Here is a 13,478-nt window from a genome sequence, read left to right on the forward strand (position 1 = left end):
GCAGAGAGGGGTGGAGGACATGGGGGTGGAGGGATTGGCAGAGAGGGATGGAAGACATGGAGTGGAGGGATTGGCAGAGAGGGATGGAGGACACGGAGTGGAGGCATTGGCAGAGAGGGATGGAGGACACGGAGTGGAGGCATTGGCAGAGAGGGATGGAGGACACGGAGTGGAGGGATTGGCAGAGAGGGGTGGAGGACACAGAATGGAGGCCAGTGGAGGGATTGGCAGAGAGGGGAAGAGGACAGAGTACGGTTGGTAAGGTGGATGAGTCTGGATTCGTTGACATTCCTCACTATGTCCATTCTGAGATTCGTATACATCCAGATGAATTTTCTATCCGAGAAACTAATTGTAAGGAACCAAAATGCACACGTCTACAAATCATTCTCAGTTTATTATCCGTCTACAGAGAGGAAAGTCCTGGGAGGAGGTGAGGAGGATTCCTAGGAGGTCACATGACTTCATTCTTATCTCTGCAATAAAACCCCTAAACCATTCCAGAGCTGTGTGGAGGATTCTGGGAAGTCCATAAAGTTAATTGCCAGGCTGGCTCTTAACAAAGGACTACAAAGTGGTGAGGAGAACATCTTGGAAGGTCATTAGCTCCAGGTGGCCATCAGCAGAGGACATCGCCCATCACCGTGCCTCCACCGCACTGCCTGACCACAGAGGAGAAGAGCCGTGCCTCCAACTCATTGCCTGACCACAGAGGAGAAGAGCCGTGCCTCCAACTCATTGCCTGACCACAGAGGAGAAGAGTCGTGCCTCCACCTCACTGCCTGACCACGGAGGAGAAGAGCCGTGCCTCCACCTCACTGCCTGACCACGGAGGAGAAGAGCCGTGCCTCCACCTCACTGCCTGACCACGGAGGAGAAGAGGTATATATATATACAGTATATGTGTGGGTGTATATACAGTATATAGACAGAAGACAGACGAATGATGGACGGGAAATATTTGTTGCCCAGACAGCAGATTGGGGTCACCATGGGCTCCAACGAAGCCTGGCGAGGAAACGAGGTTCGTCTCCCTTTGACCCTTTTTGTAGTCAGGTCCTGCTCTCCACTTTTAGGCCCCATTCACATCTGAGCATAGCAGGAACGCGCCTTCCCGCCCGCACTTCTTTTTGCGCATTCTGGTGAAACATCCTAAAGTAGCCATGGAGCCTTTTTTGGTCGTGGGGCGTCACGAGTTGTTTCAGTGCGCCTTTTGGCACGATTGTAACGCAGTTTGTTGTGTCTAACACGGTTAGCAGACTCAACAAGCATTTAACAATTACCAGCACCGCAAGCGCAACTTGCGAAAGCGTGATGTTTCCGAAACCGTGGTAAAATGCACATTTCAAGTGGATGGGATGCTCTATGCGCGACGCACGTTAACACACGACAAACTTCCCAATGTAGCTCTGGATTTTTTTTTTGTTGCGGGGCGTCACGCATTAGTGGGGCAATGGCATTGGCCGATTTTTGCAGTTACTCCTTATTTCTTTTATCGGTCATGCTGGAAAATGTGTGAAAAACGGCCAATTTTCGCAATCATTGGTGGCAACAGAACGACCGATGTTTCGTTTTTTGGGGGAAAAATCGGCCGTTAAGCAAGCCATCTATGGCCTGCATTAGTATAGCTTAGGGCTCATTCACACTTATGGGGGCCCTTATAGGCTGGGAGACGATATGTTTTAACCCTTAAAAGCCTGCAGGGTTAAATATATATATACAGTTGTGGCCAAAATTATTCAACCCCCACTGAAATTGAGTGTTTTGGCCAGTTTGACATTGCTTTTGATCATTCAGTCATCTTGCTTACATTTACATTAAAGAGGCACTTGTAGGTCAGACAAATATAACATAACAGTTATAATGAAATAACCACAAATGTCTTTTCTGTGCTCACAGCATTATCAGTTTTATTCAACCCCCAAGTGACATTCAATCTTAGTACTTAGTACAGCATCCTTTTACAGTTATAACAGCTTTTAAACGTGAAGCATAGCTTGACACAAGTGTCTTGCAGCGATCTACGGGTATCTTCGCCCATTCTTCATGGGCAAAGGCCTCCAGTTCAGTCACATTCTTAGGCTTGCGCACTGCAACTGCTTTCTTTAAGTCCCACCAGAGGTTCTCAATCGGATTTAAGTCTGGTGACTGCGATGGCCACTCCAAAATGTTCCAGCCTTTCCTCTGCAACCATGCTCTAGTGGACTTGGAGGTATGCTTGGGATCATTGTCCTGTTGAAAGGTCCAACGTCTCCCAAGCCTCAGGTGTGTGACGGACTGCATCACGTTTCCATCCAATATCTCCTGGTACTGAAGAGAATTCATGGTACCTTGCACACGCTGAAGCTTCCCTGTACCTGCAGAAGCAAAACAGCCCCAAAGCATGATTGACCCTCCACCATGCTTCACAGTAGGCAAGGTGTTCTTTTCATCATAGGCCTTGTTCTTCCTCCTCCAAACATAGCGTTGATCCATGGGCCCAAACAGTTCTAATTTTGTTTCATCAGTCCACAGAACACTATCCCACAACTTTTGTGGTTTGTCCACATGGCTTTTGGCATACTGCAGTCGACTCTTCTTATTCTTTGGAGACAGCAAGGGGGTACGCCTGGGAGTTCTGGCACGGAGGCCTTCATTACGCAGTGTGCGTCTTATTGTCTGGGCTGAAACTTCTGTACCCACATCTGACAAATCTTTTCTCAGTTCCTCAGCAGTCACACGGGGACTTCTCTCCACTCTACGCTTCAGGTAGCGCACAGCAGTCGAAGTCAGCATCTTCTTTCTGCCACGACCAGGTAGCGTTTCAACAGTGCCCTTTGCCTTGAATTTGCGAATGATGCTTCCTAAGGTGTCTCTTGGTATGTTTAACATCTTTGCAATCTTCTTATAGCCATTGCCCTTCCTGTGAAGAGAAATCACCTCTTCTCTTGTCTTCCTGGACCATTCTCTTGCCTTCACCATGTTTGTAACCACACCAGTAAATGTCTAGAAGGAGCTGAGTATCACAGTCATTTTAAAGCTGCCTAATTGGTGCTTATTATGCTTGATTGCTGCTCGGTGACATCCACAGGTGTTTTCAATACCTGATGGAAAGCACCTGTATGAACCTCTGTTCTTCAGAGTGGTAGTCTTTAAGGGGTTGAATAATTGTGGCAATGAAGAAACCACATAAGAACCATTTACTACTGTATTACATAAACAATTGATGTCATTTTAGTTGCATTTGGGTAGTTACAACGTCCTTGTAGGATTTGATTCTGAATACAATTCCAAATGTACACTATAGTCCCTAAACCCCTTTACAGCATTGGGGGTTGAATAATTTTGGCCACAACTGTATATATATATTTTTTTTTTTTTTTTTTTAATTTATTATTTATTTATTTATTTTTTAATTATTTTTTAGTTTCTTTTATTTATTTATTTTTGTATTTATTATTATTTTTATTTTATTTTATCTTTTAATTTTTGTATTGGTAAATGTCCTCTATGGGAATGCCCACCTACCCATGCCTCTTTTTTTAAGTAAAGCTTGCAAATGGGCCTTGAAAAAGACTCGAAATCAGGACTCAGTGGGGTTTCAGCTTGAACCCTAGGCTAGTTCTCTCATCACTATTTATGAAATTAGGTAAAAAAGTTTTTTTTTTTTTTGCTTTTATTTTGGATTCAAGTCAGGCGTAAAATATACCCCCCCAAAATAATGTAATGTACCAAATAAAAAAGCAGCTGTCATTGTATTTAAAGAAACAGGCTGCAGTTGTAAAGATCTCCATAAGGTGGTGATCCTACTTATTGTGAGTGGACCGCACAGACAGGAAGGGATGTCATCTACGCACAGGAAGTGATACCCAACAAGGACAGGAAATAAAATAAGAGAAAAGCAGTAAAATCCTGACCGAGTCTCTGATGAAGGTAGAGAGGAGACATTGCTGAGACTGGGAGAAGGTAATAAGACAAATATTGTTTTTTGGGTCTTTTTTGGGGTCTTTTACATCTCTGTTACACACTCCTTTCTGAACTCTCCCTATACATATGAAAAAAAAATGTGCTTTTGCAAGATACGTGGAGAGAAATGTGCAATTTTTTTAAGATCTTGGACTCGTTGATGTCATTTATGCTGTTGACCTCTTTGCTGGTCTTTTCTTTGGGGAGGCAGTCTCGAGTTTTTCATTCTTGGAAAGAAGCTGGTAGACCAAACCTACGGGACGTGTTACATCCTGATGGTTCCCAGTTACTGTTCTCCATACTTCATTAGGGGTCTCGTATTTCAGAGTTACATTTTCTACAATAGGCATCCAGTAGACTTCCTGAACCTACGGGACACGTTACGTTCTGATGGTTCCTAGCTACTGTTCTGTATACTTCATTAGAGGTCTCATATTTCAGAGTTACATTTTCTACAATAGGCATGACTTCATGAACCCATGGGACATTTTACGTCCTGATGGTTCCCAGTTCCTGTTCTCCATACTTCATTAGGGGTCTCGTATTTCAGAGTTACATTTTCTACAATATGGGCAACTGAGTGAACCTACGGGACGTGTATGTCCTGATGGTTCCCTGTTACCATTCTCCGGACTTCACCGGAAGGTTGGTATTTCAGAGTTACATTTTCTACAATAGGCACAACTTGTTGAACCTACTGGAGGCGTTACATTTTCAACAATAGGCACGACTTCTTGAACCTACAGAACATGTTATGATATGTTATGATAAAGACCCGACGACCCAGTTGTCGATGTTTGGACATATTTGTCATTGAACACCCTTCCCTCCCAAATATCTATTCTCTATTCACAGTTGAATAACCTCCAAAATCCCAACAATCACACTTGTGTTTCCAGGTGGGAAAGGGACCTTAAAAGCATGGCCGCAAGGTACTGTTATGATGCGCCAGGTGGTGCCTCAGGCTGCCAACTGACAGACCTACCCAGAGCGTGGGGTCTAAGCCTGGGCTGTGCTTTCACCAGGGCCCCTGATGGTGGGGATGGACTTGTAACAGACCCGGGCCAGGTCACGACCTCTGAGCAGGCCCACCAGTGGCTGAGGAAGCCTCCGGGGACATATGCAGGTACCGGGAGAGCCAGATGTGAAGAGGATGGCGGCCCCAGCAGGGTGGTAACGGACCGTGGTCCCGTGGGGGTAAGCAGGGTACCGAATTGGCGGGCAAAGAGTAGTCAGGTCACACGCAGGATCAGCAGGGTAAGTCAGTCCGTAGAATGGTCAGGCAAGCCGGGAGTCAGAATAGGAGAAGGCAGAGTAGTCAGGGCAATCCGGGTCAATCACAGGAGAAGACAGCGTAGTCAGGGCAATCCAGGTCAATCACAGGAGAAGGCAGCGTAGTCAGGGGCAATCAGGGTCACTAGAACGGATACAGGAACTCAGGATCACAGATAGACCTTGCGGCAATCTGTGACAGTGCAGGGCATCTTTAAATAGTGCGCCCTGCACTGTCATTGGCCGGCCAGGACGCGCCCCCGGCTGTCATTGGACGCCTGAGGCGCGCCCGCAGCTCCTACTGCGCATGCGCGGCGTCCTGTCAGCCGCGGCTCGCCGGGACCTAGTGCCTGTGTCCCGGCGTGACCTGCCGCCAGTGCGCATGCGCGGAGGGAGAAGCCGCAATCCCTGACCCTGGAGCCGCGATCCCTGACATTGCCCCCCCCCCAATGGGCACCCTCCGGGAGCCCCACTGATCTCTCCACCGCGGGTGACTACGAAAAAACTCCCGGATGAGCCTGGGTGCGTGAATGTTCTGGGTGGGTTCCCATGAGTTCTCCTCAGGGCCATAACCCTTCCATTTTATCAGGAACTGTGTCTGGCCCCCCCTCTTTCGGCAACTGAGGATAGTCTCCACTTCATATTCCCCCTGTTCACCTATGGTGACTGCCTCGGGAGGTCTGGATTCACGGCCTGGGAAGGGATCTGGTCTGGATGGTTTCAGGAGAGACACATGGAACACAGGATGTATCTTGAAGGTTTGCGGAAGCTCGAGTTCGTAGGCCACCTCGTTGACTACTCGTTTAACCGGAAATGGGCGATGTACTTGGGTCCTAGCTTCCTCGAAGGACACAGCATCTTCAAGTTGGTCGTTGCCAGCCAAACCTGATCCCCCGGTTGAAGCAGTAACTCTCCTCTTCTTTTCCTGTCGAACGCCCTTTTACTGTCCTCTTGGGCTTTAGCGATGGCTTCCTGAATCATTTTGTTATTGACAGAAAAGAAGTTCAGGATGTCTTGAGACGCAGGTACCGGATTTTCAGGCATCAGATCAGGGAGGAATGTGGGATGATACCCGTAATTGGAAAAGAACGGGGATTGTCCCGTAGCTGAGTGAAAATTGTACGAAAATTCCGCGGAAGGCAACAACGTCAGCCAGTCATCCTGAAGGTAGGATGTGTAGCATCATAAGTACTGTTCTAGCGTTTGGTTGGTCCTCTCTGTTTGGCCGTTGGTCTGAGGATGGTAAGCGGATGAAAGCAACAGCTTGATTCCCAGCGCTTTACATAAGGCGTTCCAGAACCTGGAGGTGAATTGGACTCCCCGATCTGACACTATATCTTCGGGGACCTCATGAAGCCTCACTACTTCCTTAATGAAGATCCGTGCCGTTTCTGGTGCCGATGGGGTCTTTTCCAGGGGTACGAAATGTGCCATCTTTGAGAAGCGGTCGACGATCACCATTATTGCTGTGTAGCCTTGGGATGGTGGGAGTTCGACCACAAAATCCATGGCTATCATTTGCCAGGCCTGCTTGGGTATAGGCAATGGACGTAACAATCCCCATGCCCTGCTCCTGGAGGGCTTGTTCCTTTGACAGGTGGGACAGGCCTGGACGTAATGCTCGCAGTCCTTGATCATGTCCGGCCACCAGAACGAGCGCCGTAGTAGTTCCAGAGTTTTCGTAACCCCAAAGTGACCCGCCATTGGATGGTCGTGGCAGTGCCCCAGGACCAAGGTTCGAACTTCTTCTGGGACCATGATCCAGTCTTCCTTCCAAAACAGCCCACCGCGGTTCTGGAGAGGTGACCCAGACGGAACTGGTAGTCTTACAGAAGCATCGAGAAGTCTGGAGCGAAGTTCCGTTTGTAGAGTGAGGAAGCTTCCGGAAGGTAAGATGGTGTCAGGTAACACTGCGTCGTCGGGGTCCTCAAACATGCGGGACAGAGCGTCTGGTTTTGTATTCTTAGTACCGGGTCGGTACGTTATATGGAATATAAACCGAGAAAAGAAAAGAGCCCATCTCGCCTGGTGAGGTCTCAGTCGTTTTGCCGTTCTTAAATATTCAAGGTTTTTGTGATCTGTGAATATTAGGATTGGGTGTGTGGCTCCTTCCAGTAAATACCTCCATTCTTCTAGAGCGGATTTAATGGCCAGGAGCTCCCGATCTCCAATGTCATAGTTACGTTCCGCCGGCGTCAACTTCCTGGAGAAGAACGCCACAGGGTGCAGTAGTTCCTTGGTACCATTCCTTTGGGACAGAACCGCTCCTACCGCGTTTTCGGAGGCGTCCACTTCCAAAACATATGGGAGAGAAGAATCCGGATGGCAGAGAATGGGAGCAGAGGTGAACAATTTCTTGAGCTTTTCGAATGCCGTCTGAGCTTCGGGAGTCCACTTAAAGCGGACCCCTTGTTTCGTCAGTTGCGTGATCGGGGAGACCAGACCGGAGACTTTCCTAACAAACTTTCTATAAAAGTTAGAAAAGCCGATGAAACGCTGTACCCCCTTTTTGTCGGTGGGTATTGGCCAATCTAAGATCGCCGTGACTTTCTGGGGATCCATCGCGACTCCCGCGGAAGAGAGAACCAGTCCCAAGAACGTGATTTCGCGCTGTTCGAAACAGCACTTTTCTGCCTTAGCGTATAGCCCGTGTTGATGCAACCGTTCTAATACCCGTAACACGTGACCTCGATGAACCTCCAGTGAGGGAGAAAAAATTAGGATGTCATCCAAATAAACCACCACGAAAACATCGAGGAAATCACGAAAGACATCGTTGATAAAATGTTGGAAGGTTGCCGGTGCGTTACAGAGCCCGAATTGCATCACCAAATACTCATAGTGACCGAATCTCGTACGGAAAGCCGTCTTCCACTCGTCCCCCTCCCTGATATGAAGAAGGTTATAGCCCCCCGCAGGTCTAATTTAGTAAATATCATTGCTGACCTCAATCTCTGGAGGAGCTCGGGGACTAGGGGTAAGGGATAGCGATTCTTTACCGTTATTTTGTTCAGATCACGGTAGTCTATGCAGGGCTGTAACGATTTGTCCTTCTTTTCTACGAAGAACAACCCGGCCCCTCCTGGGGATGTGGATGGACGAATAAATCCCTTCCAAAGGTTTTCGTCAATATATTCCCTCAGTACTCCCGATTCCATTTCTGATAAAGGAAAGATACGGCCGAACGAGATTTCAGATCCGGGTAGGAGGTCTATGGGGCAATCGTATGAACGGTGCGGAAGGAAGAATGTCAGCTCCTCGCTTACTGAAAACGTCTAAGAAGTCATGGTAGGCCGGAGGAATAACCTGGGATAGATCGGTATTGCCATCCAAGCACAGGAGGAACCGGGGAACCACAGATCCTGTGACGTGGCAGTGACTCAGACAGTAAGGTGACCGAAATTGAACTGTTCCCTTTTCCCAGTCAATCTGGGGGTTATGGGTCCGCAGCCAAGGGAGCCCCAGAATGACTGGAAAAAGGGGGGACATGATGGCATCCAAACGGAGGAACTCCTGGTGATGGTCTGCCATTGTGGTGAAAATGGGAGGTGTCTCCTGGTCCACCACCCCTGATTTTATACTGGACCCATCTGCCAAGAAGATGTTGAACCCCCTTTCTTTGGTCTGGAGAGGGATTTTTTGCCGGTGGGCAAAAGTCAGGTCGATGAAACAACTACATGCTCCTGAGTCAACGATTGCGGTCACCGACAATGTTCCTCCGGGGAGCTGTAAAGACACAGGTATGGCCAGGTAACTTCACTGATCACCCCTCCCTGCAGGTGAAGTAAAAGAAAAGGAAGCGGACTTACTCATTTTTGCAGGACAGGAGCGCACCTGGTGACCAGCTTCCCCGCAGTACAGACATAGGTTCTGTGATCGTCTCCTCTGATGTTCCTAGACCGATAAGTGGGAACGGGCCAGTCCCAGTTGCATGGGTTCCGGGGTGTCCCCTGGTTCCGCGCTTCGGGTATGGTTCCCTGGGGCTGGAGCTATGTCTCTCGGTGGAATCCATGCCACCCTTTGACCCTGGCTGCTCCTTTCCAGCCGACGTTCCCTTAGTCTACGGTCAATTTGAATGGCCAACTCAATCAGTTTTTCCAGGGAGTCAGGTAGGCCTACTCGTGCTAGTTCATCTTTGAGAGACTCGGACAGCCCGATGCGGAACTGGTGACATAATGCCGCATCGTTCCGGTATCTGGTATCTCCCATGCTACGCCTAAAATCGGACGCGTACTCTTCGGCTGCCCGGCGGCCTTGCCGTAGAGAGTATAGGGTAGCCTCTGCCGAAGCAGCCCGCTGAGGGTCGTCATACAAAACAGCCATGGCTTGAAAGAACTCGGTCACGGAATCAAGATGGAGATCGTGCTTCTCCATCAGACGGTGAGCCCAATCCTGGGGCTCATCCTGAAGGAGAGAGACTATAAACCCCACCTTGACGGTCTCGGTGGTGAACGTGCGGGGCTGCAAGTCAAAATACAGGGTGCAGGCGTTCCGGAAGGCTCGGAAGTGGCTTCGGTCTCCACGGAATTGTTCCGGCAGGGGAACGCGGGGTTCAGGAGCTAGGGGTGCGGCAACTGCTCCGGATGCCGGGGTAGCGGGGGATTCCGCAGTTGGAGGACTCTGAGCAGGGGGAGTCAGGGGGGCTAACGACTCCATGCGGTCCTCAAGTCGGGCGCAGCGACTGTGGAAATTCTGGAAAGCCTGGGTCAAAGTTGCCAGGTGCTGGCAAATATCCTCTAGGGACGCCGGTCCACTTCCTGGCTCTGTCATGGCCGCAAGGTACTGTTATGATGCGCCAGGTGGTGCCTCAGGCTGCCAACTGACAGACCTACCCAGAGCGTGGGGTCTAAGCCTGGGCTGTGCTTTCACCAGGGCCCCTGATGGTGGGGATGGACTTGTAACAGACCCAGGGCAGGTCACGACCTCTGAGCAGGCCCACCAGTGGCTGAGGAAGCCTCCGGGGACATATGCAGGTACCGGGAGAGCCAGATGTGAAGAGGATGGCGGCCCCAGCAGGGTGGTAACGGACCGTGGTCCCGTGGGGGTAAGCGGGGTACCGAATCGGCGGGCAAAGAGTAGTCAGGTCACACGCAGGATCAGCAGGGTAAGTCAGTCCGTAGAATGGTCAGGCAAGCCGGGGGTCAGAATAGGAGAAGGCAGAGTAGTCAGGGCAATCCGGGTCAATCACAGGAGAAGACAGAGTAGTCAGGGCAATCCGGGTCAATCACAGGAGAAGGCAGCGTAGTCAGGGTCAATCAGGGTCACTAGAACGGATACAGGAACTCAGGATCACAGATAGACCTTGCGGCAATCTGTGACAGTGCAGGGCATCTTTAAATAGTGCGCCCTGCACTGTCATTGGCCGGCCAGGACACGCCCCCGGCTGTCATTGGACGCCTGAGGCGCGCCCGCGGCTCTTACTGCGCATGCGCGGCGTCCTGTCAGCCGCGGCTCGCTGGGACCTAGTGCCTGTGTCCCGGCGTGATCTGCCGCCAGTGCGCATGCGCGGAGGGAGAAGCCGCGATCCCTGACCCTGGAGCTGCGATCCCTGACACCCGCCTGGCACATCTTCACCCATCTGCCCCCATCACCTGTTTTAGGGGATGCTCTACTCCGGAAGACGTCCTCCATATATGGTGGACATCTCCTATCCTCTCCCGATTCTGGACAAAAGCCCTTAAACTCCTACAATCCATATTAACCTGCCCTTTCCCAAGAGACCTGTGGCATGTCCTTCTGCACCTGAAACCCCCGGGCCTCACCAAATATCATTTTAAATTGGCAAACCATAGAAAAATCTTGGAAAGAACAGTTCACACCTTTTACAGAAGTTCACCGCCGCTTAGATGTTTTTTTTCAGTAACAACTTCCCTTCCGGCCCATGTTTATCAACGGCCTCCCCACCCCCTGCTGGTGTGCGCTCCCTGGGAGTGCGCAGCACCGCGATCTGGTGGAACACCGATCATTGTAGGGGACCTCTGTGTGAGGTCCCAATCATGTGATCATTGATTGGCCAATCTGTGATCACATGAAGAGTAGTAAGCAGGGTGTCACTTCTGACATCATTGCTTACTACATGTGAAATCTGTGAATGATTACAGAGGTCACATGGTACAGGGCTATTCACAACAGCCCTGTACCATGTGACAAGCTGTGACCAATCACAGCTCTCACAGTATTTCTCAATGGCTGCAGGTATGCAGCCAGAGAGAAGGAGAAATGATTGCTTTTACACTGGGGGAGCGATTTTTGTTACTTTCCTTTATTATTAAAACCATCTAAGGGCTGCAGAGTAGGAGTACGAGGAATACGTGAGGTCCATAAAGTGGCTTGAGATGCCTGATTTGACCCTTCTATCCAAATCTAAAATTAGACGTTTTGGTTGAAGTCGTAAAAATGTAATCTCCAATTTTTCTTTCAGGGCATTGAAAAATGGGGCCTGTAGTATAGGTCCAAGAGAGACCTTTGGGAACTAGAGGAGCTCTGTGGAAACATCTCCATCCCAGTATAGTGCAAATAATTATCGATTTATTATTCGTTGACAGGGAGGAATGTCCTGTTTAGATCACATGACCAAATCATTAAGGATGGACCAAGACCGAGGCGAAGTGACTGAGAGGATATTGGACCTCACGCTGGAGATCATCTACCTGCTGACCGGAGAGGTGAGGAGGATTCTGGGAGGTCACATGACATCACTCTCATCTCTATTAATAAAACACAGACCTGAACGGAGAGGTGAGGAGGATTCTGGGTGGTCTTTAGTGAATATTTTCTTCTTTTACTAAGGACTACAAAGTAGTGAAAAACATTTCGGGTGATCCCTTAACATCCAGCAGCTGTCTTCATGGGACATCGCCCATCACAGTGCCTCCTCATCACTGCCTGACACCAAAGGGGAAAGAGAAGAAGATTCTAGAAGTCACCAAGAAGATGATGGAGCTGCTGACAGGAGAGGTGAGCGGTGCCGGGAATTCTGGGACATTCTCCAGTAACAGACAAGGGATGTGTCTGGATGGTGACTGTATCATTGTGTGTGTCAGGTTCCTATAAGGTGTCAGGATGTCACTGTCTATTTCTCCATGGAGGAGTGGGAGTATTTAGAAGGACACAAGGATCTCTACAAGGACGTCATGATGGACAATCAGCCGCCCCTCACATCACCGGGTAAGAGGAGACTTTATTGTAAAGGAGAGAGCAGTACGGAGGATCCACCTAGATCCCCCATCATCTGATAAACACATAGAAACAATGGATTCAGTCAGTGTGTGTGTTTCCTACAGATGGATCCAGTCATGGGAACCCACCAGAGAGATGTCCCCGTCCTCTGTATTCCCGGGATTTCACACAGGAAGGTCACACCATCCCTCACCATCATCAGGTAGATGGGATTGAATACATAAACTTAAAAATGGATTCTATCTTCTATTCATCTATGTGATCTCTTGTTCCTTCTTACAACTTTGTTCTATCATCTTTGGGGTTCAGGATGAAGAACTGAAAGACATCAAAGTTGAAGGTAAAGAGGAAGAAGAAGAGACGTTGGTGACTAGAGATAAGCAGTCTATGAAGGAGGAGATGATTGAACAGAAAGAATCTTCTCTACATATGGACACAAGTAAGTCCTAAACGCAGAAACAGTCCACATTTGTGTTCTACTTCTGAGTATAAAGTATGTATTTTCATTGTTAGATGGGTTGACACCCCCTACATGTCTACTGAGTTCAGCTAAAAAGAAAAATCCAATGTGGCAGTTGATCCAGAGGAGGGCAGGAAGGCCACGTAAAATTTGGCCCAATTTTCTTCAGGTTCAAAGAATCCCAAAAATAATTTAAATAACTCCCCACACCCACATTCTACAATGATTCTTCCTGCAAATATTAGAAGCTCTTCCAGTCAGTCAGAACACGTTCCTTTGGAAGACTAGTCTTCATTTTTTCAAGAGCTGAAAACATTTTCCCTCAAATACTTACTGTATATTGTCCTGTTTGAGATAGAGATCTTCACATCCTTCAGTTTGGGAAAGAAATCCCTTCCCTCAACCTCTTTGTGGTGCCCCCCCCCCACCTCACCTCACATGATACCACAGTGCCCAGGGCAGCTGCCCCTCCTGCCCACCTCTTGTCCCTGCCTTGGGTCTAAGGAATACATGCAAATAGGTATAACCAGTACATGACCTCAGTGCCCTTGAATAATGTCAACAAGGTTGTGCAAATAACAAACGAAAAAGAAAAAGGGAGGAGAAACCCTTGGTAAGAAGA

General features: G+C 48.9%; 1 protein-coding gene across 1 annotated transcript in view; it reads left to right on the forward strand.

Annotated features, from left to right (window-relative positions):
* The first annotated feature begins 3,812 nt into the window (after positions 1-3,812).
* Positions 3,813-13,478, forward strand: part of LOC149453256 (uncharacterized) — a 65,883-nt gene continuing 56,217 nt past the window's right edge. Inside the window, exons 1-6 of the mRNA XM_089688616.1 lie at positions 3,813-3,945; positions 11,763-11,882; positions 12,007-12,174; positions 12,261-12,384; positions 12,501-12,598; positions 12,706-12,835. Of these exons, the coding sequence (XP_089544742.1) occupies positions 11,769-11,882; positions 12,007-12,174; positions 12,261-12,384; positions 12,501-12,598; positions 12,706-12,835 (634 nt within the window). The 5' untranslated portion in view covers positions 3,813-3,945; positions 11,763-11,768. The remainder of the gene's footprint in view (positions 3,946-11,762; positions 11,883-12,006; positions 12,175-12,260; positions 12,385-12,500; positions 12,599-12,705; positions 12,836-13,478) is intronic.

This window comes from Staurois parvus, unplaced genomic scaffold (assembly GCF_062004578.1).
Source record: "Staurois parvus isolate SC_StPar_1 unplaced genomic scaffold, SC_StPar_1.0 ptg000449l, whole genome shotgun sequence".
Classification (NCBI taxonomy): Eukaryota; Metazoa; Chordata; class Amphibia; order Anura; family Ranidae; genus Staurois; species Staurois parvus.